The sequence below is a fragment of the Vulpes vulpes genome, chromosome 9 (assembly GCF_048418805.1).
Source record: "Vulpes vulpes isolate BD-2025 chromosome 9, VulVul3, whole genome shotgun sequence".
Taxonomy (NCBI): domain Eukaryota; kingdom Metazoa; phylum Chordata; class Mammalia; order Carnivora; family Canidae; genus Vulpes; species Vulpes vulpes.
This window is the reverse complement of record NC_132788.1, coordinates 35,791,557-35,819,470: the sequence shown is the minus strand read 5'-3', so window position 1 is coordinate 35,819,470 and position 27,914 is coordinate 35,791,557. Positions and strand designations below refer to the sequence as shown.

General features: G+C 36.4%; 1 protein-coding gene across 1 annotated transcript in view; it reads left to right on the top strand.

Moving 5' to 3' along the window:
* The window catches only part of MICU2 (mitochondrial calcium uptake 2), a 131,650-nt gene that overhangs the window by 88,207 nt on the left and 15,529 nt on the right, over window positions 1-27,914 (top strand). The window contains exons 7-8 of the mRNA XM_025996662.2: window positions 15,175-15,240; window positions 26,788-26,885. Of these exons, the coding sequence (XP_025852447.1) occupies window positions 15,175-15,240; window positions 26,788-26,885 (164 nt within the window). The remainder of the gene's footprint in view (window positions 1-15,174; window positions 15,241-26,787; window positions 26,886-27,914) is intronic.

The following is a 27,914-nucleotide window of genomic DNA, read 5'->3' as shown; positions in this document are numbered from 1 at the left end:
GCCCAGCCCTTCTAAACCCAACAGCAGGCTTGCCCTACCATGCCAAATTGACAGGTATGTGCAGTCCACACAGGGGATGCCCTTTAAATGCCTGACTCTAGTGGCCAAGGAGCATTGCATTCTGGGCCCCACATGACTAAAACAATTGAAGAGACTATTCTTGGGAGGCTGCCACCCCTAGGGCACTGCATAAAAAGCAACTGAAACACATCCCCTGTCTTCCTATGACTGCTCCATCAAGATGGAGATACTGCTGTTTTGCCTTATACATAGAAACAAATACAAAGTAAAACAAAATGAAAAAACAGAGGAATGTGTTCCAGATGAAAGAACAAGATAAAACCTCAGAAAAACAACAAAATAGAGATAAGTAATTTACCTGATAAAATGTTCAAAGTCATGGTTATAAATCTGCTTGCAAATCTTGTGGAAGAATGGATGAGTACAGAGTGAACTTCCACAAAGAGACAGAAGATACAAGAAAGTACCAAACAGAAGTCACAGAGCTAAAGAGCACCATAACTAAACTGAACAATATACTAGAGGAGTTCAAAGCAGACTAGATGAAGAAGAAAAAAGGATCAGTGACCTGGACGACGGGGTAGAGGAACTCACCCAAACAAAGCAGCATAAAGAAGGGGGAAATGTTAAAAAGTAAAGATAGTTTAAGGGACTTACAGGACAACAGAACAACATTCACATTTAGGAGTTCCAAAGAGAAGTGAGAGAGCAAAGGAACATAAAATTTAATTGAAAAAATAATGGCTGAAAACTTCAGTAACTTGGGGAAGGAAAGAAACAAAGATCCAGTTCCAGGAAGCACAAAGAGTTCCAAATAAGATAAACCCAAATGTATCTACAAGACAGATTATCATTGAAATGTCAAAATTTGAAGACACAGGGAGAATGATAAAGCACCAGGAGAAAAACATATTGTATGTACAAGGGGAAACCCCAGAAGACCGTCAGCAGATTTTGAAGCAGAAACTTTACAGGTCAGAAGGGAATGACATGATATTCAAAATGCCGAAAGCAAAAAACTTTCAACCAAGGATACTTTACTCAACGAAATTATCATTCAGAATTGAAGGAAAGGTAAATAATTATCAAGACAAGTAAAAACTAAGAGTTCACTGCCACCAAACTGGCCTTCCAGGAAATTTTAAAGAACTTTAATCTGAAAAGAAAGAGAACTAATTAGAGGAAAATATAAAAGTAAAACTTTAAGATTTTATTACAAAAATAAAAGGTTTTATTTATTTATTCATGAGAGACACAGAGAGCGAGAGAGGCAGAGACACAGGCAGAGGGAGAAGCAGGCTCCATGCAGGGAGCTGGACATGGGACTCGATCCCGGGTCTCCAGGACCACACCCTGGGCTGAAGGTGGCACTAAACCACTGAGCCACCTGGGCTGCCCAAAATGTTGGGTTTTAGAATGCAATCTTAACTTACTATCAATGTGAAATTAGTATGTACATATAGGTTAATATGTGTAAGCCTCTTGGTAATCACAAAGCAAAAATCTATAGTAGATACATAAAAGGCAATGTGAATGGAATCTAAACATAACACTAAAAAAGGGCATATAACCACAAGGGAAGAGAGCAGGAGAAGAAGAAAAAAAACTACAAAACAGCCAGAAAACAATCAATGAAATGGCAGTACATAAGTACATATCTTTAATTGCTTTAAACATAAATGGACTGGGTTATTTTTTTTAAAAGATGTTATTTATTCGTGAGAGACAGAGAGAGGCAGAGATACAGGCAGAAGGAGAAGCAGGCTCGCCGCAGGGAGCCCCCTGTGGGACTCCATCCCGGACCCTAGGATCATGCCCTAAGTCAAAGGCAGATACTCAACTGCTGAGCCACCCAGCATCCCTGGACTGAGTTATTTTTTTTAAAAAGACATAGAGTGAATGAATTTATTAAAAAAAAAAAAAAAGACCCATCTACATATTTCCTATAAGAGACTCATTTCATATCTAATACACACAGACTGAAAAGTGAAGAGATGGGAAAAGGTATTTCATGCCAAAGGAAACCAGAAGAAAGCTAGGTAGCTTTACTTACATGAGACAAAAGAGATTTTATTTTATTTTTTTAAAGATTTATTTATCCATTCGTTCAGAGAGAGCGAGAGAGAGGCAGAGACACAGGCAGAGGGAGAAGCAGGCTCCATGCAGGAAGCCTGATGTGGGACTCTATCCCGGGTCCCAGGATCACACCCTGGGCTGCAGGCGGCGCTAAACCACTGTGCCACCGGGGCTGCCTGACAAAAGAGATTTTAAAACAAACTGTGATAAAAGAAAAAGATGGGCATTACATAATGATAAGGGTTCAGTCCAGTAAAAAGGTAAAACATTTATGCACTGAACATAGGAGCACCTAAATGTATGAAACAAATATTCACAGGAAGAAATTGACAGCAATACAGTAATAGTAGAGGACTTTAATACACCACTTACCTCAGTGGAGAGTCATCCAGACAGAAAGTCACTAAGTACACACAGCCTTAAACAACAAATTAGGCCAGCTTGATGGGATATATACAAGTATTCATTCCATCCAATAGAAGCAGAATGAATATACATTATTCTTAAGTGCACATGGAATAGTCTCCAGGATAGATCGAGTGTTAAGTCACAAAATGAATCTCAAATTTAAGAAGATTGAAGTCCTAAAAAGGATCTTTTCAGGCTACTGTGGTATGAAACAAGAAATCATTCACAAAAAGAAAACTGGAAAAATCACAGATGTGTGGGGATTGAACAATATGCAACTGAACAACCAGTGGGTCATTGAAAAAATTAAAGGAGAAATTTTAAAAATGCCTTGAGACAAGTGTAAATGAAAATACAAACTTAAAATCTGTGGAATAAAGCAAAAGCAGTGCTAAGAAGGAACTTTATAGCAATACAGGGCTATCTTAAGAAAAATCTCAATCTAACTTTGCACAAAAAGTTAGTACAAATGAAGAAAAGAAAAAGAAGTACAAATGAAGCCTAAAATTTAAAGGAAGAAAATAGAAGTACAAATGAAGAAAAAGAAGTACAAATGAAGCCTAAAATTTAAAGGAAGAAAATAATTAAAATCAGAGCAGACATGAAATAGACACTAAAAAGGGAGTAGATGAAATCAAAACTAAGAGCTGGTTCTTTGATGAGAACTACAAATTAACGAACCTTTGGATAGCCTCATGAAGAAAAAAAAAATCCTCAAACCAGAAATGAAAGAAGGGAAGTTACATCTGATACCACAGAAACAGAAAGGATCATAGGAGACCTCTATGAAGAATTATACTCCAACAAACTGGACAGCTAAAATAAATGGATAAATTCCTAGAAATTAAAAATCTTCATGAAGAAATAGATAATCTGAATAGACCAAATACCAGTACAGAGATTGGAGCAGATGGCTTTACTGGTGAATTCTACCAAACATTGAAAGAACATTTAACACCTGTACTTCTCAAACTCTTCTTTAAAAAAATTGAAGAGGAGGGAATGCTTCGTGTGTGTGTGTGTGTGTGTGTGTGTGTGTGTGTATCAGGGATATTGGCATATATGATCATTTGGATGTGATTCTAATGAGAATGGCACTCACCAAACATGATAGTACTTTCAGTCACAGATTAATTAAAAAAAAACAAGTTTGTTGGTTAGATAAGGTCAGGTGATATTTATGTGATGAGAAACAAATAACATCTTTTTTGTTTGGCTTACATGAATATTTTCTGTGGGGCCAACTCTCAAGTGAATGCTATGCCAGGTACCATGGAAGTTGGCTCTCCATGCACATTTAGAGTTCTGAAAGAAAATTTTAGTTTGTGATCTCTCAATTGAGACTATTTGTTGTACATTGTTTTCAAGCCAAGTATATGACTGAAGATGAATAAAGAGGCCAAAATTTTAGCTATTTCATCTACAAAAAAAAAATCATATCCAAATGATTATATATGCCAATATCCCTGATGAACATAGATGCAAAAATCCTCAACAAAATATTATCAAACTGAATTCAATAATTATTAAAAAAGACCATATACCATGTTCAAATGGGATTTATTCCAGGGATACAGGGATGTTTCAGCACCTGCAATGAATCAAAATGATACACCACATCAAAAAAATGAAGGATAAAAATCATATAATCCTCTCAACAGATGCAGAAAAAAACATTTAATAGAACTCAACATCAATTTAGGCTAAAAAGTCTCTACAAAGTGGGTATAGAGAGAACCTACCTCAACATAATAAAGGTCATATATTACCCATAACCAATATCATCCTTAGTGGTAAAAAAGTTGAAAGGTTTTCTTCTAAGATCAGGAATAAGATAAGGATGCCCACAATTACTACTTTTATTCAACATAGTACTGGAAGTCCTAGCCAGAGCAGTTAGGCAAGAAAAAGAAATGTAAGGCATCCAAATTAGAAGGGAAGAAGCAAAACTGCCACAATTTGTGAACACTATTTTATGTTTAGACAAACCCAAAGACTCCACCAAAAAGCTGTCAGAACTAACAAATTCTGTGAAGTTTTGAGGATAAAAAAAAATCAATGCACAGGAATCTTTTGTTTTTACACACAAACAATGAACTATCAGAAAAAAAATGATTTCATTTAAAATTGCATCAAAAAGAATGAAATACCTGGGGAAATAAATTTAATCAAAAAGATGTAAGACCTATAACCTGAAAACAAAACATTAATTAAAGAAATTGAAGAAGATACAAATAATAGAAAGATAGTCCATTCTTTTGAATTGAAAGAATTAATATTGTTAAAATGTCCATATTACTCAAAGCAATCCCTATCAAAATTTCAATGACATTTTTCACAGAAATACAACAGTAGTAAAATTTGTTTGGAACCACAGAAGATTCCCAAGCAATCTTGAAAAAAAAAAAAGCTGGAAGCATCACACTGCCTGATTCAAACCATTCTACATCTACAGAATAGATTTGCCTACAAAGGAGGAAAGAATATCCAATTGGAAAAGGATGATCTCTTCAGTATTACTCAGCCATGAAAAAGAAGGCAGTCATGCCATTTGTGTCAACATAGATGGACCTTTAGGATATGCTTATGCTTAGTGGAATAAGTCAATCAGAGAAAGACAAATGCCATATGATTTTACTTATATGTGGAATCCAAAAAGCGAAACACATGAATAAAACAAAACTTCTAGACATAGAGACAGGTCAGTGGTTGCCAGAGGAGAGGGGTTGGGGGAGGTGAGAGAAATGGGAGAAAGGAATCAAGAGGTACATACAAACTTTGAGTCACGAAATAAGTAAGTCATGAGGATATAATATATATAGCATGGTGACTAGTCAATGACATTGTATTGCATATTATGTAACTGTAGGGTAATAGGGGAAAACTAAATTTATTGTGATCATTTCACAATATATATAAATATCAGATTATTATGTTGTACACCTGAAATTAATATGTCTATATGTCAATTATACCTCAGTTTACTTTTTTTTCATCATAAGTGTACTCCTTAATCCCCATCAGCTATTTCCCCCAAACCCCACTCCTGCTCGCCCAGATAACCATCAGTTTGTTCTTTATATGTTAAAGGACTGTTTCTTGATTTGTCTCCTTTTTTTTTTCTTTGCCAATTTTTTTATTTTGTTTCTTAAATTCCACATATGAATAAGCTCATATGTGACTTTTAAAAATTATAACATAGAGTAAAAGTGCATTTACATTAATTTTTTGAATAATTATTTCTTTTCCGTGGTCATTATATTAGGAAACCTAAGTATGTAACATTTTATATTTGAAATTTTATTGAACAAACTTAACAGTTCTTTTCAGATCAGAAGAACAGATTTAAAGGACATGGGTTTCTTTTTTTATTTTATGTCGTAGGTTATCCGAGTATTTCTCCAGTAAATTTTATTTATTGCTATTCCTACCATAAATGTTAATACATAATGTGTAAGGAATGAAAATTACTTTAATACCTAAAACATAGGGACACCTGTGTGGCTCAGCAGTTAAACATCTGTTTTTGGCTCAGTGTGATCCTGGGGTCCAGAGATTGAGTCCTACATTGGGTTCCCTCCAAGGAGCCTGCTTCTCCTTCTGCCTGTGTCTCTGCCTCTCTCTGTGTCTCTCATGAATAAATAAATAAAACCTTTTTTTAAAAAAATACCTAAAACATAGATACAGCAAAGTGATTTGAACAGGAAATTAAAAAGTAGTGATGAAATGTATTAATATAAAGTCTTTTGAAAATGTCCTAAAATATAAATTGCCACCATTTGTTTCTTTTGTGTTATGCAGTACATTCATGTTTTATTAATATCTATATCTAGAAACTGTTAATTGCTTGTCTATTCCAAGAACAAGTAAAATAGCAACTATCTATATAAGCCGTTTTCTTTCAGATAATAAACAATACAGCAATGATCAAACCCAGCAATAGTTAATCCACTTAATCTGTACCTTGATATATGGCATATTTGCTTATTTGGGCTAAGTGCCAGGGTTTTAGTGCAATTTGTTTAAACAATAGCTTAATGACAAGTCTGTTTACTAGTGTGAATTTCTCCTTAGGTGGTCCTTTTATTTCATACTGATTTCATACTGGCAGGAAGGATTGTGCTTTTAATATAGTAATATTAAAATTTTATCATAAATATACATGCTAGTGTTACTATTAAGTAAATATAAAAGCCTTTAGTAGAATTTATTGTTCTTGATTTGGGGATAATGTTCTTGTTTCAGAATTTAAACTATCATGATTCTGAAAGCAAAAATAAGTTAAATCAATCCTACATATGTTTCTTCATTTTCAGCCTGGAATTTAAAATATGGATCAATATAAATTTAAATAGTCCACTTGGCAGTACTTTTTTAATCATGGAATTTTATTTGGTGAATGTGTCCTCCTGCTTATATGACCACTTTACCTTCTTTCTGTTCCTCTCAAAGCACCCCTATTTCTCCCACAGACTGTCTTCCTACAATGTCTTTTTCCCCATTCCTTTGGTACCTTTTATCATTCAGATCTCAGCCCAAATGTCATGTTCTCACAAAGAACCACACTGAATAAACCTATCTAATAGTAACCCATGCCCAGTAGTCTCGGAATCCTGTTAGCCTACTTTTATTTTATCTTATTCTAGTTATACACTTGACATTATTTGAAATTCTCTTATTTGTTCACTGTTATCTAGCCCATTAGAATGTAAACCTCATGACAGCAAGGATATTATCTGTCCTTAACTACTGTATTCCCAATACTTAGAACAGCACTTCCACTACATGATAGGCATTAACTATACTGCTATCATGAATCAGTGTCATGTACAGCTATTTTAGAAATTGTCTTAGGATGCCTGGGTGACTGAGTGATTGAGCGTCTGCCTTTGGCTTAGGGTGTGATCCCAGAGTCATGGGATCGAGTCCCACATCGGGCTCCCTGCATGGAGCCTGCTTCTCCCTCTGCCTGTGTCTCTGCCTCTCTCACTTATGAATAAATAAATAAAATCTTTAAAAAAAAAGAAAAAGGAACTGTCTTAAAACCATAGAATCCTTTTACATAAGAGGATACAGTTGACCCTTAAACCACATGGGTTTGAGCTGTACAGGTCCACGCAGTTTTTTTTTTTATAATACAGTACTATAAATGTATTTTCTCTTCCTTAATGATTTTCTTAATAACATTTCCCTTCTCTACTTACTTTATTCTAAGAATACAGTGTATAATACAACATACAAATATTTTTATGTTATCAGTAATGCTTTCTTTTTCTTTTTTTTTTAATTTTTATTTATTTATGATAGTCACACAGAGAGAGAGAAAGAGGCAGAGACACAGGCAGAGGGAGAAGCAGGCTCCATGCACCGGGAGCCTGACGTGGGATTCGATCCTGGGTCTCCAGGATTGCGCCCTGGGCCAAAGGCAGGTGCCAAACCGCTGCACCACCCAGGGATCCCCAGTAATGCTTTCAATCAACAGTAGGCTATTTATTAGTCATTAAGTTTTAGGAGACTCAAAAGTTACACAAGGATTTTCGACTGCATGGGTTCGGCACCCCAACCCCCATGTTTTTTGAAGGTCAGCTGTGCCTAGTATAACATGTCTGTGCTCTTTCAAATGGACCTTTTACTATAGAACTAAGTGTACATACAGCATTATTATCTTCAAAGTACACTAAAACCTGCTATAACCCACTCCCTGAGTACAGATCAAAATGTTTTAGATAAGACTAACATGAGAAGGTTTTTTAAATTCTTATTATTTTATTTTAAGTTTTTCTGAGTATAGTTGACACACAGTGTTACATTAGTTTTAGATATACATCACAGTGCTTCAACAGCTCTGTCACACTGCGCTCACTATAAGCATGGTTAGCCTCTGTCACCATATGATACTATTATGGTACCATTAACTGTATTCCTGATGCTTTTATTTTTGTGACTTATTTGTTCTATAACTGGAACCTGTATCTCCCACTCTCTTTCACCCATTTTGCCCATCTCCCTGCCACTAACCTCCCCTCTGGCAACGATCAGTTTGTTCTGTGTATTTATAGGTCTGATTCTCCTTTGTGTTTGTTTGCTTATTCATTTGCTTGTTTTGGGGGTTCCATATACAAGTGAAATCATATGATATTTGTCTTTCTCTGTCTGACTTATTTCATTTAACATAATATCCTCTAGGTCCATCCATGTTGTCACGAATGGTTAAGATCTCACCCTTGTGGCTATGTAATATTCTGTTGTGTGTTTATACCACATCTTTATCAATTTATCTGTGGATGGGAACTTCGATTGCTTCTGTATGTTGACTAATATAAATAATGCTGTAATAAACATAAGGGTCCATATGTCTTTTCAAATTAGTGTTTTTGTTTTCTTTGAGTGAATACCCAGTAGTGGAATTATTGGATTTTATTTCTATTTTTAATTTTTTGAGATACCTCCATACTGTCTTACACAGTGGCTGTACCAATTTACCATCCCTACCAACAGTGCTTGAGGTTCCTTTTTTTCTGTGCATCCTTGCCAAAACACTCTATTTCTTAACATGGCAAGCTTTATCTCGTACCAGACCCACTCGGATAGAACTTTGGGACATACCCTAATTCTTCTAAATTCCACATCCTATTGGAATAAGCCTCCTAAAAAATTCTCATTTCAGTGAACTAATTAATCTTTGCTTTAGTTTGCTTGTCACTATTTAATGACTGTAAAGATTGTAACAACTATATTAAATGTCATAATAAGAGAACTATGTTTTTAAAATTTTGTACAAAAACTTAAAACCATTATGGATAACATCTATTTTTATTCTTAAATTGTTATATGTATGATAAATTTTGAATAATTTTCAGTACTGGATCTAATTTTAATACTTTAAGAGGGTCCAAATTACCACTGTTAGAAATGAAAAGGAGATATCACCACAGATTCTGCAAATATCAGAAGGATTAAAATGGATATTGTGAACAACTTAATTCATATGTGACTGTAAATTTGATAACTCAAATGAACTGGACAAATGCCTTAAAAAACTTATCAAAACTAACAAGATAGAAATCTGAATAGCCCTTTATCAAAGAAATTGAATTTGTTATCAAAAACTTCCCCACAACGTGGGGATCCCTGGGTGGTTCAGTGGTTTAGTGCCTGCCTTCAGCTCAGGGTGTGATCCTGGAGTCCTGGGATCGAGTCCCACATTGGGCTCCCTGTGTGGAGCCTGCTTCTCCCTCTGCCTGTGTCTCTGCCTCTCTCTCTCTCTCTCTCTCTCTCTCTCTCTTTCTCTCCCATGAATAAATAAATAAAATCTTTAAAAAAAAAAAAAAAACTTTCCCACAACGAAATGTCCAGACCCAGATGGTTCTACTGGTGAAGTTTATCAAGCGTTTAAGGAAGAAGAAATACCAATTTTCACAAACTTAAAAAATACAAGAAGAAAGGAACAATTCCCTCTCATTAGATCAGCTTATCCCTGATAACTAGAACTTGGCAAAAATCTAACAAGAAAAGCAAATTATAGACTAACTTTTATCCTGGATAAAGATACAAAATACTTATTCAGAGCAAAACACATTATATATTATATAAAGTAATGCACCAAAATGAAGTGAGATTTATGCAAAGAATACAAAGTTTGTTTAATTATTGAAAATCAATCAGTGCAGTCCATCATATTAACAGAATAAAGGAGAGATTAACATCCTATCACTACATGCATATAAAGCATTTAATAAAATAAACACTTTCATAATAAAACTGAGCAAAGTAGTAGAAAGTGAAAAGAACTTTTTCAATCTGATAAGAGCATTTATAAAAAATTTAAAAATGGCATCAAGCTACATATGGAATGCTGTCCCTTTATGATCAGAAACGAGGCAAAGGATATATTATCTCTTTTTTTGAACATTTTACTGAAGATTCTAATAATAGCAATACAAGCAGGGGGGAAGCAATAAAAAGATTGGAAAGGAAGAAATAAATCTGACTTCATTCACAGGTATCAACAAGAAAAGGAAAGCTGCTAGAACCAAAAGCAAATTTAGGAAGGTCTCAATATAGAATGTCAACATGGAGAAATCAGTTATATTTCCACATACTAGTAGCAAATTGTTGGAAAATGAAATTAAAATCAGTTCTCCTTTGGATGATATCAGCGTAAAGTAAGTAGATATTTAACAAAAAAACATTCACCAAAAACTTCAGATATGACCAATAGAAACTCAAGGAAACTTAAGTAGAGGAAATAGCATGTTAATGGGTTAGAAGATTCAGTTGCGTTAAGATGTCAGTTCTTCCCAAATTGGTCTAAGATTTAATTTACCAAGCAAAATCCTAGCAGGCCTTTTTTGTAGAAATTAACAAGCTGATTTTAAGTATACATGTAAAAATAAAGTATCTAGAACACTCAAGTCAATCTTTAGGAACAAGAGCAACTCTGGATAACTCACACTACCTGATTTTAAGACTTAACTGCAAAGCCACAGGAATGGTAACGTGATATTGATCTAAGAATGGGCAAGTAAATCAGTAGAAGATAATAAAGAATCTACATGTGGTCATTTAATTCTCAATAAAGTCACCAATTTAGTTCACAGGAAAAGAAAAATCTTTTCAATAAATGACACTAGAACAAGAGGATATTTATATGAAAAAAAAAATAGTTATAACCCCTGCCTCACATCATATATAGGCATACTCTGGAGATACCACAGGTTTAGTTCCAGACCACTACAATAAAGCAAGTCAAATGAATTTTTTGGTTTCCTAGTGCATATAAAAGTTATGTTTGCACTATACCATAGTCTGTTAAGTGTGCAGTATCATTATGTCTGAAAAACCAGTGCACATACTTTAATTAAAAAATACTCTGTTGCTAAAAAATGCTAACTATCTGAGCTTTCAGTGAGTGGTATCTCTTTTGCTACTGAAGAACCTTGTATCAATGTTTATGACTGCTGATTGATCAGAGTGGTAGTTGCTGGAGGTTGGGGTGATTGTGGCAATTTCCTAAGACAGTGGAGTTTGCCTCATCAATTGACTTTACAAATGATTTATAGCTCCGTAGCTGTTTGATAACATTTTACCCACAGTAGAACTTCTTTCAAAGTGGGAGTCCTTGCTCTCAAACCCTGCTGACTACTTTATCAGCTAAGTTTGTGTAATATTCTAAATCCTTTGTTGTCATTTCCACAGTCTTCTCCAGGAGTGGATTCCATCTCGAGAAACCATTTTCTGTGCTCATTCATAAGAAACAGTTCTTAATCCATTAAAGTTTTATCATGACACTACAGTAGTTCAAATATAAAAAAAATGAAAAAGCTTGAAATATTGTGAGAATTGCCAAAACGTGACACAGAGACACAAACTGAACAAATGCTGTTGGGAAAATAGCACCAAGACTTGCTCAATACAGAGTTGACACAAATCTTCAGTTTCTAAAAACTGCAGTATCTACAAAGTGTGATAAAACAAGGTGTGTCTATACAAAAATGTATTTGAGATGTATAGATTAAACATAAAAACTATAACCATTAAGCTTCTGAGGCAAAACATAAGAGAATAATCAGAATCTAGGATGTTCAGAGTTTCTTACGGCACTAAGCAATAACCACAAAAGGAAAAATAAGTTAGTCTTGATCCAAATTAAAAACTTTTATTCATTCAGAGTCCCAATAAGAAAATGAATAGGCAAACTATAGGATGGGAGAAAATGTTTCCCAAACAGATATCTAACAAAAGACTTGTACCCAGAATAAAGAACTCAACAACTTAATGAAGAAGGATTTAATTGTTCCCTTCCTAGGAATTCATCCAAGAGAAATATTGAAACATAGGTCCACAAAAAACAAAAGAATTATACAAGAAAGCTTATGGCAGAGATGTGCAATACAACATAGTACATATAGCTAAGAATACAGTGTTGTGCACTTAAAAACTTAGGAAAGTACATCACATGCTAAGTGTTCTTATACCAAAGGAAAAAACAGTTACACAAATCTTTTGGACGTAATGGAAATGTTTATTACCTTGATGTATCTCAGATGTATGCATGTGTCCAAACTCACCAAAATGTATACATTAATGTGTGCAATTTTAGCATATTAAGTATACCTCAGTAAAGCTGGAAAAAAAATTTTGGTAGCTTGATTCACAATGTCAAAAACTAGAGACAGTGCAAACACCTGTCAATAAGTGAATGGATAAATAGTGATATATTCATACAATGGGATACAGCTCAACAACAAAGCCTGCCCTATGACCCAGCAATTGCACTGTTGGGGATTTACCCCAAAGATACAGATGCAATGAAACACTGGGACACCTGCATCCCGATGTTTATAGCAGCAGTGTCCACAATAGCCAAACTGTGGAAGGAGCCTTGGTGTCCATTGAAAGATGAATGGATAAAGAAGATGTGGTTTATGTATACAATGGAATATTACTCAGCCATTAGAAATGACAAATACCCACCATTTGCTTCGACGTGGATGGAACTGGAGGGTATTATGCTGAGTGAAATAAGTCAATCAGAAAAGGACAAACATGTTCTCATTCATTTGGGGAATATAAATAATAGTGAAAGGGAATAGAAGGGAAGGGAGAAGAAATGGGTAGGAAATATCAGAAAGGGAGACAGAACATGAAGACTCCTAACTCTGGGAAACGATCTAGGGGTGGTGGAGGGGAGGAGGGGGGGGTGGGGGTGACTGGGTGACAAGCACTGAGGGGGACACTTGACGGGATGAGCACTGGGTGTTTTTCTGTATGTTGGCAAATTGAACACCAATAAAAAATAAATTTATTATTTAAAAAAATAACACTACTTACATGCAAAATGAATGAATCTCAAAACCATTATGCAGAGTGAAAGATGATTGTAACACAAAAGAATATATACCAGTTGCTATAATTTATTTGAATTTCTAAACTAAGTGAAACTCGTTTAGATGGGGGAAAAAACTAGAACTCTGATATTCTTTCTGTGGGAATGCAGAGAAAAAGGATTGACTGGGAAGAAACACAATGAATTTTCTGAGAAAATAGAAATATTATTATATTCCAGGTTAGGAGGATGGGTTACACGGGTATATCCATTTGTCAAAATTGTATGGCTATGATTTATATGTTCAGTGCATATAAATTTTCCCTCAGGAGCTATAAATAATAATTGAGAAGGAACTGGGAATGGATAGAGGTATAACGAAACTAAGAATAACAGACTACTGATAAATTGAAGCTGAAGAATGTGTGGTTTATTACAGATTTCTCTCTTCTTTGCTGTGTTTCAAATTTTCCATCATAAAAAATTTTAATGGAGGCATGGTAAGCAAAAGGAGAACAATATTGAACTTGGCATTATATATTTGTCAACCTAAAAAGTAAGAATAAAACAAATGTAAAACCTTTCAACACTTTTTCCCTAAAATGTTATGAGGGAGGAGATGTGGAAAAGTTTGAGGGACTTAGGGAATTAGAGATAAACTATTTGCCTAAAAACAAATGTAATAGAGGCAGCCAAACTTGAGATAATTAACTTGGAATTTAGTTGAAGCAGTTTTCAAACTATTAACAAAAAGTAGCCTAGAAAAAAAAATGAGTGAAGGTTTGTCTCCTAATTCATTTGCATCCATAGTTTCAGATTTTTGTCTGCATTTAATTTTTTAAAAACTTTTTTTTTAATTTGCTTTCCATATGAGGATTGGTACAAATGACTCTGAAAGGTAGGCTTTTAAATGTACTTGGTCTTAAGGTACTATTGATAATTTTATAATTGGCAGAAATGTATGTTTTTAAATTATTTTGATGATTAGGGCACCTGGATGGTTCAGTCAGTTAAGCATCCAACTCTTGGTTTCAACTCAGGTCAGGAATTCAGAGTTGTGCCATCAAGCTCCGCTTGGGATTCTCTGCCTCTCCCTTTGCCCCTCCCCCATTCCCCCCCTCTCAAATAAATAAAATCTTTTTTAAAAATTATTTTGATGTTTTATAAATGCGTAAGGAGAAGAAGATCACTTTTATATGATGTAAGTAGCTTTTTAAGAGCTACATACTTGAGGGGCACCTGGGTGGCTCAGTCGGTTAAAGGTCTGACTCTTGATATCTGCTCAGGTCATGATCTCACATGATCTCAGGATTGTAAGATCCAGCCCCAAGTCTGCTTTGGGTAGAGCCTGCTTAAAGATTTTCTCTCTCTCCCTTCTGTCTCCCCCTTCACTCATGCACAGGCTCTCCATGTCCCCCCCACCTCAAAAAAAAAAAAAGATTCTCTGCACCCCCTTTCTCTCCCTCTCTTAAAAAAAAAAAGCTATATACTTGAAAATGTGGCCATAAACTATCAATGATACAAAAATTATGGATAAAAATTCTCTTCAAGAATGAGGGTAATCATGAAGTTTTTATAGGGTAATATCTTTGGAATATATGTGTATTAAGTACACTAGCTTTCTTAGAAAAAAATGATTCAAATTGTAATAATAGTAATGTAAGTACTCTTCTTTGATTCTTACATGATTCAAGAAAAAATAAGTAACAATATTAGCTATAATAGAGAAAATTTAATATATAGCAACTGGTATAGGTTTTATAATAAAAACATCTGTTTCTTAGGCTACTTTGAATAGTCTAGTAGTCACATATCTGAATTCATGTTTGCTATCTTTGTAGCTACAGAAGATCATAAGTAAACAAGATGACTTGAAGACAACAATAGTTAATGAAACAGAGTCCCAGGTATGTGCAAATAAAGTAAATATTTCCAGACAGATTGATATTTATAGTAGTTTCTCTATTCTGTTTGTCAAATAAATATTCTCACATAGTTGGGAAAATTATCAGTAACTTCGTTTTTCTAAATATTTTGAAGAGACATGCTATATTCCCATGGTCACATGGTCCAGACTTCAAAAGGTTCACAAGAGTATGTGGAGAGTGCAACATATTCTTCCCAGTCATCCAGTTCTCCCTGAGCAATGAGTGCTTTCAGTGTCCTGTATATTCACCCAGAGATACTCATGTGTGTATAAGTGTTTCTGTAAAGAAGTGACTAAATATATCCATGTGTTCTTTTTTTTTTTTTAATTTTTTTTTTTATTTATTTATTTATGATAGTCACAGAGAGAGAGAGAGAGAGGCAGAGACACAGGCAGAGGGAGAAGCAGGCTCCATGCACTGGGAGCCTGATGTGGGATTCGATCCCGGGTCTCCAGGATCGCGCCCTGGGCCAAAGGCAGGCGCCAAACCACTGCGCCACCCAGGGATCCCTATCCATGTGTTCTTTTCTCCATTTTTCTACAGGGAGTAGCACACTGTGCATTGTTTCACACTATTCCATATTTTCTTCAATACATCTGAATATCTCCTTTTTAACAGCTCCATAGTGCTTTGTTGTATGGATGTACTAGTTTATGTAGCCATTCCCCTCTATAAAGACATTTACCATATATCCAGTGTTTTGATCATGCAAATAATGCTGCAATTAATAATCCTGTAATTATGTCATTTTATACATATGTGAATATATCTGAGGGATAACTTCCCAGAAATTTGATTGCTGGGTCAAAAGATATGACTATTTCTAAGGTTGTTGATAAATTTTGACAAGTATTACCAAGTATTTCCTATAGAAAGTGAGCCGATTTTCATTCCCACCACTAAAGTAGATCAGTAAATTTTCTATTGATAATCTTTCAATCAGTTCTAATTCCACAGCATGCTTTCCATGAGATTTTCTTAAATTTCCAAATCAGTCCATCATTTCGTTTGAGCATGTATGCTTCAAATTTTGTGAATTATTAAAATCACAGTTCTCTCTTATATTTCATCATTTTGAGCAATCCTGTGCTGAACTTCTTTTTCCCACATCCAAGTCCTTGAGTGGTATTCCCTTTTCCTAGATTAGATGTATGTATCCTACGTGTTCCCATCATACCCTGTATGTCTGCCATCATAACATCTGTCACACATTAGTATAATTGTTTAATTGTGTCCTGCTTTGAACTGTAAGCATCATTCCTCTCTTTACAGTTGTTTGAAGTTAGGGAACAGTCCACAAGACCACCTGCTTTTGATAGCAACTGCAAATTCAAGGGACCCTCAAGACCTCCATAATTCACTGGAAGAACTCACAAAGCTCACTGAAAGTAGTTAGGTTCATGGGTACAGTTTCTTACAGTGAGCAGATGCAGATTACAATCAGCCAGAGGAAGAGACACATGAAGCAGCAGTCCAGAAAGTTCCACCAGCAGTTTCCAGTTGTCCTTTCCTCAGTGGGGTCATGGATAACACTAACTTTCCCAGCAAGGTGTATAACTACACACAGAGTCATGCCAATCAGGGCCCTAATGTCCAGAAATTTCCTGGGACCAGCTATGTAAACTTGGTTGGCTGGCCATGTTGCTAACCCCCATCTCTAGTCTGGTATGACCCAAAACGCCCAAGTTCACAAGATATTTATTGTAGAAATCACCTCCCAGCAGCCCAGGACAAAAGCTAGACCTCTATCTGGGTACAGTAAATTCTTTACTGCATAAGTTGTATCTACATAGCCTGGGAAAGCACCAAAGCATGCTCTACATGCTCAGTAAGTATTTTTAAATGAATGAACAAATATTTAATCATATGAATAGACATTTATATTACTGATTTTTAAGATTGTTTCCAAATATTTGCTATTAAATAGTTAAACATGTAAATTTAGGAGAGAATAATAAAGGTGAGATTTAAGAGTATTTTATATTTAAGAATATTAACCTATCAAAATTATTGAAATATTTACCAGATTTGTTTTTATGATGTCTTGTTATAGATGTTTTTATTCTTTATGTGGTCATATTTATTTGTCTTTGAATTTTATTTATCTAATTACTTTGACTTTTTAAAATGTCTTCCCCACATCAAAATCAGTTTTAAATACTAACCTAGATTATCCTCTGGTTTAGTTATGCTTTTGGTTTTTTACATTTAATTTTTTCATTCATCTGAAATTTGTTTGAGGGCATCCGTATTGGCATTACTTTTTTACAATTATAAATGGACTCCTTTCCCTCAAGGGAAAAATTATTGCACAGGAAATCTATTTGATTCTTATTTTTAGCCTGGCTTCCTAGAAGTCATTCCCGTGTCTGCACAGCTTTAGTGTTCAGCCAGAGACTGTACTAAAAGACACAGAGCTAATAAGGTGTGTCCTCTCTTCCTGCTGATGCGTCTGTGTGAGAGTATATTCACACTTAGGCTCTTTTTAAGCCTGCCAGTACACACACGTGTGTCAGCTCTTTGAGCTGAGGATGTGTTGGCAGCTGGAGCTGATACAGTCTCTCCTGTAAGTGCAGCACAACCTGGGCTACAAGGAGAGCTCAGCAAGTCCTTATGGTTGTCTCAGCTCCTCAAACAAACCTTCAAGTACCTGCCCATCTGCCAGTCCATTGTTTGCTCCAAAGATGCCTGTAGTTTCCATTAAGGAAGCCACCAAGATCACCAGGGAAACTGGTTTTGGACAGCTTGACACTCTCTGGTAAAAATTCCATGGGGTAAAGCTGGCAAGGCAAGAAAGCCATAGATTGTGTGCTGCCCAAAATTGGGTAGTTAATCTGAAAAACACTTCTCATTTTGTTGATTGCCTTTGGTTAGATTCCACAGCACTGAATAGTTGTATTTTGACCATTTTCTCCAGCTGTTTGCTTTTTGGGGAAAAGCTCTTTTGTCATCTCATTCTATCATATGGTAAGTCGGAAGGCAGTTATCATATTTTAATTGGCCAGTAGGTTTACATTGGCTTTTAATAAACATAGTTAATAAGTTCTAAAAGTTAATATTCTAGGTAAACTGATATAGTTAATATAGTATAAAATTTTGCTCTTTAAAATAAATACCATACTATATACCAAAAGCATGAAGAATGTATTTTGATGAGGCTTATATTAATTACACTGAATATTTAATAATTAGTTTTTGAGATATATGAAAAATAAAGGTTAATATTTTAAAGATCTAGGGAATAAAATGTACAGCATAAGGTATATATAGTCACTGGTATCATAATAGCATTGTACGATGACAGATGGGAGCTATGCTTGTGAGCATAGCATAATGTATAGAGATATGGAATCACTGTTGTACACCTGAAACTAACAATGTGTGTCACCTATGCACAAATAGAAAAATATAAAAACAAAAAAGCATTTAGAAGAATCTACATGAAGAAAACTATAAACTATAAATTTTAATTGAGGAAGATAAGATTGAAATAAAGATAGGCTTTATTCTTAGGTAGGAATGGTGAGCATTGTAAAGTGTCCAGTTCCTACTAAATTAACATATGAATTCAGTACAATCTACATCGGAACTCAACAACTTAGCACTTGATTTTGGTTTTGTTTGGTTGTGTTTTGGGGGAGGGTTGGTTTTGGATGGTTTCCTTTTTGGTCCTAGTGTTAGGTAGGAAGTGTACAGAAACTTGGCAAAATGATTCTAAACTTCATTTGGCAGAAAAACCATGAGAGACTAGCCAAGAACATTCCAGAAAATGCAAGTAATGAGAGGGATAATGAAATGTTATAGTGAGCAATAGAACAGTCAAAATATAAACTCAAATACATATGAGTATTGGCATATAATATAGATACCATTTTAAATCAGTAGGAAAAAAAACTACCAAATTACATTTCAGTAATCCAGAAAACTAGGAGTCATCCTTGACATCTTCTTACCCCTCACATCCACTCAGTCACTAGGTACTGTCTGTTCTACCTTTTAAATATTTCTCAGATCTTTCCTTTGTTCTTCTCTTTCCACGACTGTCATTTTATCAGACAGCCATCATTTCTCACTTGAGTTACTGCAGTGGCCTCCTGACTGATCTCTCTGCATCCAGTCTTGTCTCTTCTATTTCGTTTTCACATGATAGCCAGTATGACCTAAAAGGACAAATAGGATGTAACTACCCTCAGGCTGACTGTTCTTGCAACCTCCAGCTGTACCATTTTTTTCTACAGTATAGCACAATGGTTAAGAACTCAGACTCAGAAAGACCAACTGCCTGCATTCATATGCTGCTCCATCACTTAATAGCTGCATGGCTCTGGGTTTAGCGTACCTCTCTTTGCATAAAATTCATTGTCTTCATTATAAAATGAGAATAATAGGGCTGCTTGGCTAGCTCAGTCAGTAGAATGTGTGACTCTTGATCTCTTGGGTTAAAGCCCCATATTGGATGTAGAGATTACTTAAAAATAAAATCTTTAAAAACCGAAAAGAAAAAAAGAATAATAGTAATCTTCTCAGTAGGTTGTTTTGAGGATTAAATTAACTAATTTAAATCTCTTAGAACTGTGCTTAACACATAAGCTATATATGTTATATTGATTATTATTGCTTTCTACTACCAGCCATAAAGCACCATGCTCTCTAGCACCTTCAGACCTTTAATTTCCTGTTTGGAATGTTGTATTCCCACTTCTTATTTTCTTAACTTCAACTCAAACATTAGATCTCAGCTTAAATGGCATTTTTCTCAGGAAAGCCTTGTCTGAGCTAAGTGAGTCAGACACCCTTTATATGCTCCCAAAGCTCCTTGAACTTCTTAATACTTTCATGCTTGGATTACTATCTTTAATAACTTGTTGAATGCCCAGTTACCCAACAGGAACAGAAAACCATGAAGCCCCAAGGCCTAACATGGTGTCTGACACATAATAGGCATTTACTACATCCTTGTTTATAACTAATGGTGTGACTGACTACAGTGCTGGGTGTATATGTCAATTCTTATAGCAAAGTAAATTCCAGAGAAATCAAAGATAATGTCAAAAATCAAACTATGGAAATACTTAAGAAAATGTGGAGCTCTTCTGCAAGATGACGGCATGGGAAGATCCTGAACTCACCCTGTCGCACAAATACACCAAATCTATCGGGACATATGGATCATTTTCCTCTGAAAAGTAGATGAACTGTTTCTCAACAAGAAAAGTCAAAAAGACCACATCAAGATAGGTAGGAGAGTCAGAGATATGGTCTTACCAGAAACATCCCCCCAGCACTGTGACACAACAGTGAGGATTCCCACCAGTCCAGTGTTTCTCCTGGAAGAGTGAGGGGACAGTGTCCCACTTAAGTCACCCCCGTCCTTGGGATCTGAGCCAGAGAGATGAGCCCCCAAAATATCTGACCTAGGAAATGCAGAGGGGCTGATATCCAAGGGATCCAAAGTGCGATAGGAAACTAAGATAACCCTTTTAAAGCACTCACATGCAGTTTCATGCTCCCCGACCCCAGCAGAAAAATAGTAGCTTGAAAAGTACCAAGACTCCAGGTAAAAGAAATTCATTTGGCAATATAAAAGCATCTTCTGGAAAGGCAAGGGACCATTGAAACTCTCCCTGGAGTTAGAGGTGCTGGCAGAAGCCAATTCTGCACTCTCCACTTACTCTGCTAGCAGAGTGGGTAGGCTCACAAGCAGCACCCTCATGCTGCATTGCTAAGACAGGTGGGGACAAGCAGTCACCACACCATCCCACTGCCTTCAGGATGCTAGAGAGCACAGAAGGTGGCAGCACTCCCCCCACTCTGTAGCTGGGACAGGCAAGCACAACATTCAAGGTATCTTCTCATTCCCTAAATAAAATTGGTAAGGGTAGGCAGTTGCAACACTCTGCAACTCTCTGGCTGGGGCTGTCATTCTCAGGCTCCCAGCCTAAAGCCAGCATTCATGCACAGACAAGGGACTCTCCCACTCTACCCTGAAGCACACAGGTATACAGTCAAGATTTTGCTGCTACTTTTCTGACACTAGCAAACATGATTTGCCCCATACACTCTGCCTAGATAAAGCCAGCAGATACATGCTGTCCACATAAGGGACACCACTCAATTGCCTGGCCCTGGTAGCCAAAGTGATTGACAGTCCTGAGCTCCACAGGAATATGACACTCAGACAGTTCTTGGCAGGCACCAACTCAGGACACTGCACAGCAGCAGACTGAAACATAACCCCAGTCTTCTGGGAAAAAAGGCCTATTTACTTAGCTTGGAGCTTCAGCTTAAGGGACAGGCTTTAGGTTTCCCATGCATATGGAAATTAAGGAGGTGCTCCCAGGGAACCCAGTTAGAGACACACCATCCTTGCACACCTCCTTGGCCTTCCTACATCTCAACTAGACCTGTCAGAAAGGAGTTTATACTTTTAACTTATCTGGAACCCCAATTTTTGCAAATGTCACCCAGGGGTATCCTCTCAGTCTTCTGGTCTGGTGGCAGCAAGGACTATGCTTGTAGCCCCACAGCACTGTATGTATTTTTTGTTTTAAAAGCTGCTGCCTGGGCAGCCCGGGTGGCTCACCCGTTTAGCGCCACCTTCACCCCAGGGCGTGATCCTGGAGACCCGGGATCAAGTCCCACATTGCACTCCCTGCCTGGAGCCTGCTTCTCCCTCTGCCTGTGTCTCTGCCTCTCTCTCTGTCTCTCTCTCTCTCTCATGAATAAATAAATAAATAAAATCTTTTTTAAAAAAATAAATAAAAGCTGCTGCCTGGGAGTCTGTTTCCAATCAACCTAAAGTTGCGTGCTAAATGAGATTCCTCCCCCTAGAATAGGCAGGTCTTGACATTCCCTAACAGTAGGGTCATATCAAGAATAAATCAAGTAGTTTAGACAATCACAAAGGTTCAAGAGACAACAAAGAACCAAAAAGTAAGGTTGAAAGAGAAGTTTCATCACCTACACAAGGGGCACTACTTTAAGAGTGGGAGAGATAGCTGCTTCAGCTAATACATAGAAACACACCAAGAGTCAAGCAAAATAAACAGAAATATGTTCCAAACAGAAGAACATGACAGAACCTCAGAAAAAGACCTTAATGATACAGAGAAAAGTAATCTATCTGAACAAGAATTTAAGTTAATGGTTATTAAGAGGTTCATGGAACTCGGTGAGGAGAGTAGGTGAACACAATGAGAACTTCAACAAAGAGAAAGTATAAGAAAGGACCAAGGGGCGCTGAGTGGCTCAATTAAGTGTCGAACTCTTGATTTCAGCTCAGGTCATGATCTCAGGGTTGTAAGATCAAGCCTCACATTAGGCTGTGCACTGGACATGGAGCCTGCTTAAGACTGTCTGACTGTCTGTCTGTCTGTCTCTCTCTCTCTCTCTTCCTGTCTCTCTTCCTCCCCTCCTTTCCCTCCCTCCCTCCCCCCCACCCCTCTACCTTCCACCCCTCTCCACCTCTTTCTCCCTCTCTTAAAAAAAATAAAATAAAAAAGACCAAGAGGGGATCCCTGGGTGGCGCAGCAGTTTGGCGCCTGCCTTTGGCCCAGGGCGTGATCCTGGAGACCCGGGATCGAGTCCCACGTTGGGCTCCCGGTGCATGGAGCCTGCTTCTCCCTCTGCCTATGCCTCTGCCTCTCTCTCTCTCTCTCTCTCTCTCTCTCTGTGACTATCATAAATAAATTTAAAAAATTTAAAAAATAAAAGACCAAGAGGGTCTTCAGTGGTAGACTAGATGAAGCAGAATAGATTAGTGATCTAGAAGACCACAGTGGAACTCACCAAAGCAAAGCAATGAAAAGGGGAAAAAAAAGTTTTTTAAATAACTTAAGAGACCTCTGGGACAACATCAAATAGAGTAACACTTGGATTATAAGGGTCCCAGAAGGAGAAGAGAGAGGAAAGGGCAAGATACGTATTTGAAGAAATAATGACTGAATACTTCCCCAGCTAGGGGAAGGAAATAGATATCCAGGTACAGGAAGTTCAGAGGGTTCCAAATAAGATGAGGTCAAAGAGATCCATACCAAAACACATTATAATTAAAATGTCAGAAGTTAAAGACAGAATCTCAAAAGCAGAAAGAGGAAAAACAAATTACTTCATACAAAGGAAATCCCAATAAGGCTATTAAAGATTTCATGGCAGAAACTCTGCAGGCCAGAAGGGAGTAGCATGACATATTCAAAGTGATGAAAGGAAAACATCTTCCAACCAAGAATGCGCATACCTCAGATATTGGGGGATATTGAATCAGTAATCAGAAACCTCCTAACAAACATCTAGGATGAGGTGGTTTCACTGATGAATTCTACCAAACATTCAAAGAACATTTAATGCCTATACTCAGACTCTTCCAAGAAATTGAAGAGGAATGAATGCTCTCAAACTCATTTTGCAAAGCCAGCATTACCCTGATACCAAAACCAAAGGACACCAGAAAAGAAGAAAGAGGATGTAGCGAAGGAAAGAAGGGAGGTAGGAAGGAAAAGGAAATTACAGGGCCAATATCCCTGATGAACATACATGTAAACATCAACAAAACATTAACAGGCCATTTGGCAATGCATTTAAAAGATCTTACATCATGGGCAGCCCAGGTGGCTCAGCGTTGTAGCGCTGCCTTCAGCCCAGGGCGTGATCCTGGAGACCAAGGATCAAGTCCCATGTTGGGCTCCTTGCATGGAGCCTGCTTCTCCCTCTGCCTGTGTCTCTGCCTTTCTCTCTGTCTCTGTGTCTCTCATGAATAAATAAATCTTTTTTTAAAAAAAGATCTTAAATCATGATAAGGTGAGATTTATTCCAAGGATGCAATTATGGTCAGCATCCACAAATCAATCAAATGATATATACCACATCCACAAAATGAAGGCTAATTATTGTATCATTTTAATAGATGCATAAAAAGCATTTGAGAAAATACAGCATCTATTTATGATTTAAAAAAACTCAACAAAATGGGTAATACCCCATTTGAGGTATGTTGAGGGAACATACCTCAACATATTAAGAGTTGCGTATGACAGGCCCACAGCTAACATCTTACTCAATGGTGAAAAGCTAAAGCTTTTCCTCTAAGATCAGCAACAAGGATGCTTACTTTTACCACTTCTTTCAACATAGTATTGGAAGTCCTAGCCAGAGCAATTAGTCAAGCAAAAGAAATAAAAGGCATCCAAATTGGAAAGAAGAAGTAAAACTTGCACTATTTGCAGATGACATGATAATGTATATAGAAAACCCTAAAGACTCCACCAAAAAGCTGTCAGACTAATAAGTGAATTCAATAAAATTGCAAGATAAAAAATTAATATACAAAGCTGTGTTGCATTTCTATACATTAACAAAATATTGGAGAAATCAAGAAAATAATCGCATTTACAATTGCATTAAAAAGAATGAAATACCTAGGAATAAATTTAACCAAGGAGATGAAAGGTCTATACACTAAAAATTATAAGACATTAATGAAAGAAATTGAAGGTAACACAAATAAATGTAAAGATATTTTGTGTCATAGGTTAGAAAAATTAATATTGTTAAGTGTCCATTCATTCACCCAAAGCAATCTACAGATGCACTGCAATCCCTATAAAAATTCCAATGACATTTTTTACAGAATTAGTATACCATAACTTAAGTAGAAGGAACTGCAAAAGACCCTAAATAGCCAAAGGAATGTTAAAAAAGAACAAAGCCAGAGGTGTTACTGTGCATTATTTCAAACAGTATTATGAAAAGCTGTAATAAAACAGTGTGGTATTGCCACAAAACAAACACATAGATCAATGGAACTATAGATATAGATAATCCAGAAACAAACCCACATGTACATGGTCAGTTAATTTTCAACAAAGGAGACAAGAATATACAATGGGGGAAGGGCAGTCTATTTAATAAATAGTGTTGGGAAAACTGGACAGCTACTGCACACAAAAGAATGAAACTGAACGCTATCTTAACCACAAATGCCCAAGAAGAAAACAAACAATTATCTCCTTGACATCAATCAGTAATTTTTTTTCTAATCTCAAAATAGAAAACATTTTAATAAAGGGCTTATGGGGACATATATTGTTCCTTGCATTATGTGTTCTAGACTGGGTGTTTTGTGTCTTGCTGATTTGTTCTATTTCTTGCTATGGTTCTTTTGCTTAGTTGGCATGCTGTTTCTTTTGCTCATGCTTATGCTCTGTCCAGATCTTCTCATTGCTATGGTAAAGCACAAATGAAATACTCTTCCTGCCTTATCTAGAACAAATTTGTCTTTGTCCTTTTGAGCTGCAGGCATTGCATTTTGGTCCATTGTTTGTAGACCAAAGGTGTAGAGGCAAGGGGTAAGAGACTCCTCTGGACTAAATGCAGCCCTTCTTCAAGAACCTATATTCTGTTCATTCTTCTGATCTCATTAAGTATCGTAGACACAGTTCACTCCTCCCCTCCAAGGTACATCCCACCCCATACAGAATCTTTCCTAGTGCCGTGAAGGATTCTGCACCCTGGAAGCCCTCCTTCCCTCCGTTTAAGCTTAGCAAGTTCTATTAGAGCTTCTATTGGAGTTGTCCTCAATTTGTCCCCACTAATCTATCATTAAGTTGAAGTTTTTACTGAAGTTCTAATGTAATAGTCTCACTCCTGCCATTTCTGAGAAGTAGAGTTAGGGATGGGATTAGAAGACATGGGGGACCATCCAACACCTGAATCTAGTGTTTCTTTTCCCAGCTGCTCCTTTTCACAGTATTTGGGTTAAATTTGTAATCCCCCTTATTGTTTAGTTGCAGCTGATAATCTTTTAGCAGTTCTGTTTTGTGATTATTTTTGTTTACTAGAGATTTGAAGGAGAATCTGTGAATCTGCTTTACTCAGTACTTAATGGAGTTATCACATTAATTTTATAATTATGAAAAGCAGATGTTTTTCAAGTATTTCTAATATTCAGCAAAAATTCACAGACCTTCTGACTTTCAGTCCTGCTTCATTAAAAAATGGCTCAAGATCACATTTTGAAATAATATTTATTTCATTTCTAAGCTCTCTTTTTGGACTATTCTAAGATTTTGTTTACTGCTGAACTCCATCTTGAGTATATTGAGTGTTTTAGCCCTCATTGTTTTTCTCCTGCTTAAGCAGAGATAGTTAAAGAATAGTACTATATGAGACACCTGGGTGGCTCAGCAGTTAAGCGTCTGCCTTTGGCTCAGGGCATGATCCCGGAATCCTAGGAAGTCCCACATCAGGCTCTCTGCACGGAGCCTACTTCTCCCTTTGCCAATGTCTCTGCTTCCTTCTCTCTGTGTCTCTCCTGAATAAATAAAGAAAATCTTTTTTAAAAAAAAGTATTATGCAAAGCAAGAGATAGGATGGCTACACCTTTTTCTTCCACCTTTGTTGTTGTTGTTGTTGTTGTTGTTGTTACAAGAATCTTTTATGGATATTGTTCTAAGAGTTCCAGGCTACCGTGTCCATTTTTGTTCTTTGGTATAATTACTTGAAATTATTGTATCCCTTTTTTTTAAATAGGAATCAACACTGAAAGAACCTGAAATTACCACAACCCTTCAGATACATTTCTTTGGAAAAAGAGGAGAAAGAAAACTTCATTATAGGGAATTTCGAAGGTAAATGCAATATTTATATTCATTTAGGGAAATTTATAGGTAAGAAGTTATAAAACAATTGAATATACTCATTTCCCAGAACTGCAGACATGATATTTATAAAATATAAAGTTACATTCTCAAAAATATCTAACCTATTAGAAAAAGAGGTATCTGTTTTCTTTTTCTTTTTTTTAAGATTTTATTTATTCATGAGAGACTGAGAGAGAGGCAGAGGGAGAAGTTCCCTGCATGGAGCCTGATGTTGAACTTGATCCTGGACTCTGGGATCACACCCTGAGCCAAAAGCAGACGCTCAGCCACTGAGCCACCCAGGCGTCCCAGTATCTGTTTTATAGAATACAATTTTTTTTATTTTATTTTTTAATTTATTTATTTATCTATTTACTTATTTATTTGTAGTCAGAGCTATCATAGATGCATAGGGGTTTTTGATAGCACAGATCACATTGTGTACTAGTTTGGAGTTTGGGAGTAGATGATCGGGGAAGACTTTGTGAAGGAAATGGCATCTAAGCTGAATCTTGACACATGAGCAGGAATTACCCAGGCAAAAATAGTCTGGGCAGAAAAGCATTTGAGGAAAAGAGAACAACATTAGAAAAGACATAGAAGCATGAAAATGTATGGTTTGTAAAGGGAATTATAAGCAGTAGAGTCTAGAGTAGTAAGTATAAGGTACTATGGTAAAACATGAGAACAGAGGTTGGAGAAGTGTGTACTTGCCTGCAGAAGATTTTGTACTCTGAAAGATCAAGCTTGAATTAACTCAACAGTAGGAGGCCCTGAAGAATGAAGCATGAAGGGTACCTGGTCAGATGTGCCTATCATTCTGGCAGCAGAATAAAGGATAGATTTTATGAGAGAGATACTCCAGATAAGAAATGATGAGAACCTTGAACTAGTGTAGCGGCAATAAGGATTTTGAAGTAGAGTTTTCAAAAACTAGTTAGGAGATGAAATGTGGGGTTTAGTGATTGAGGATTGAGGTAGAATGCATGAAGACCCAAATTTCTGAATTATGTCCAA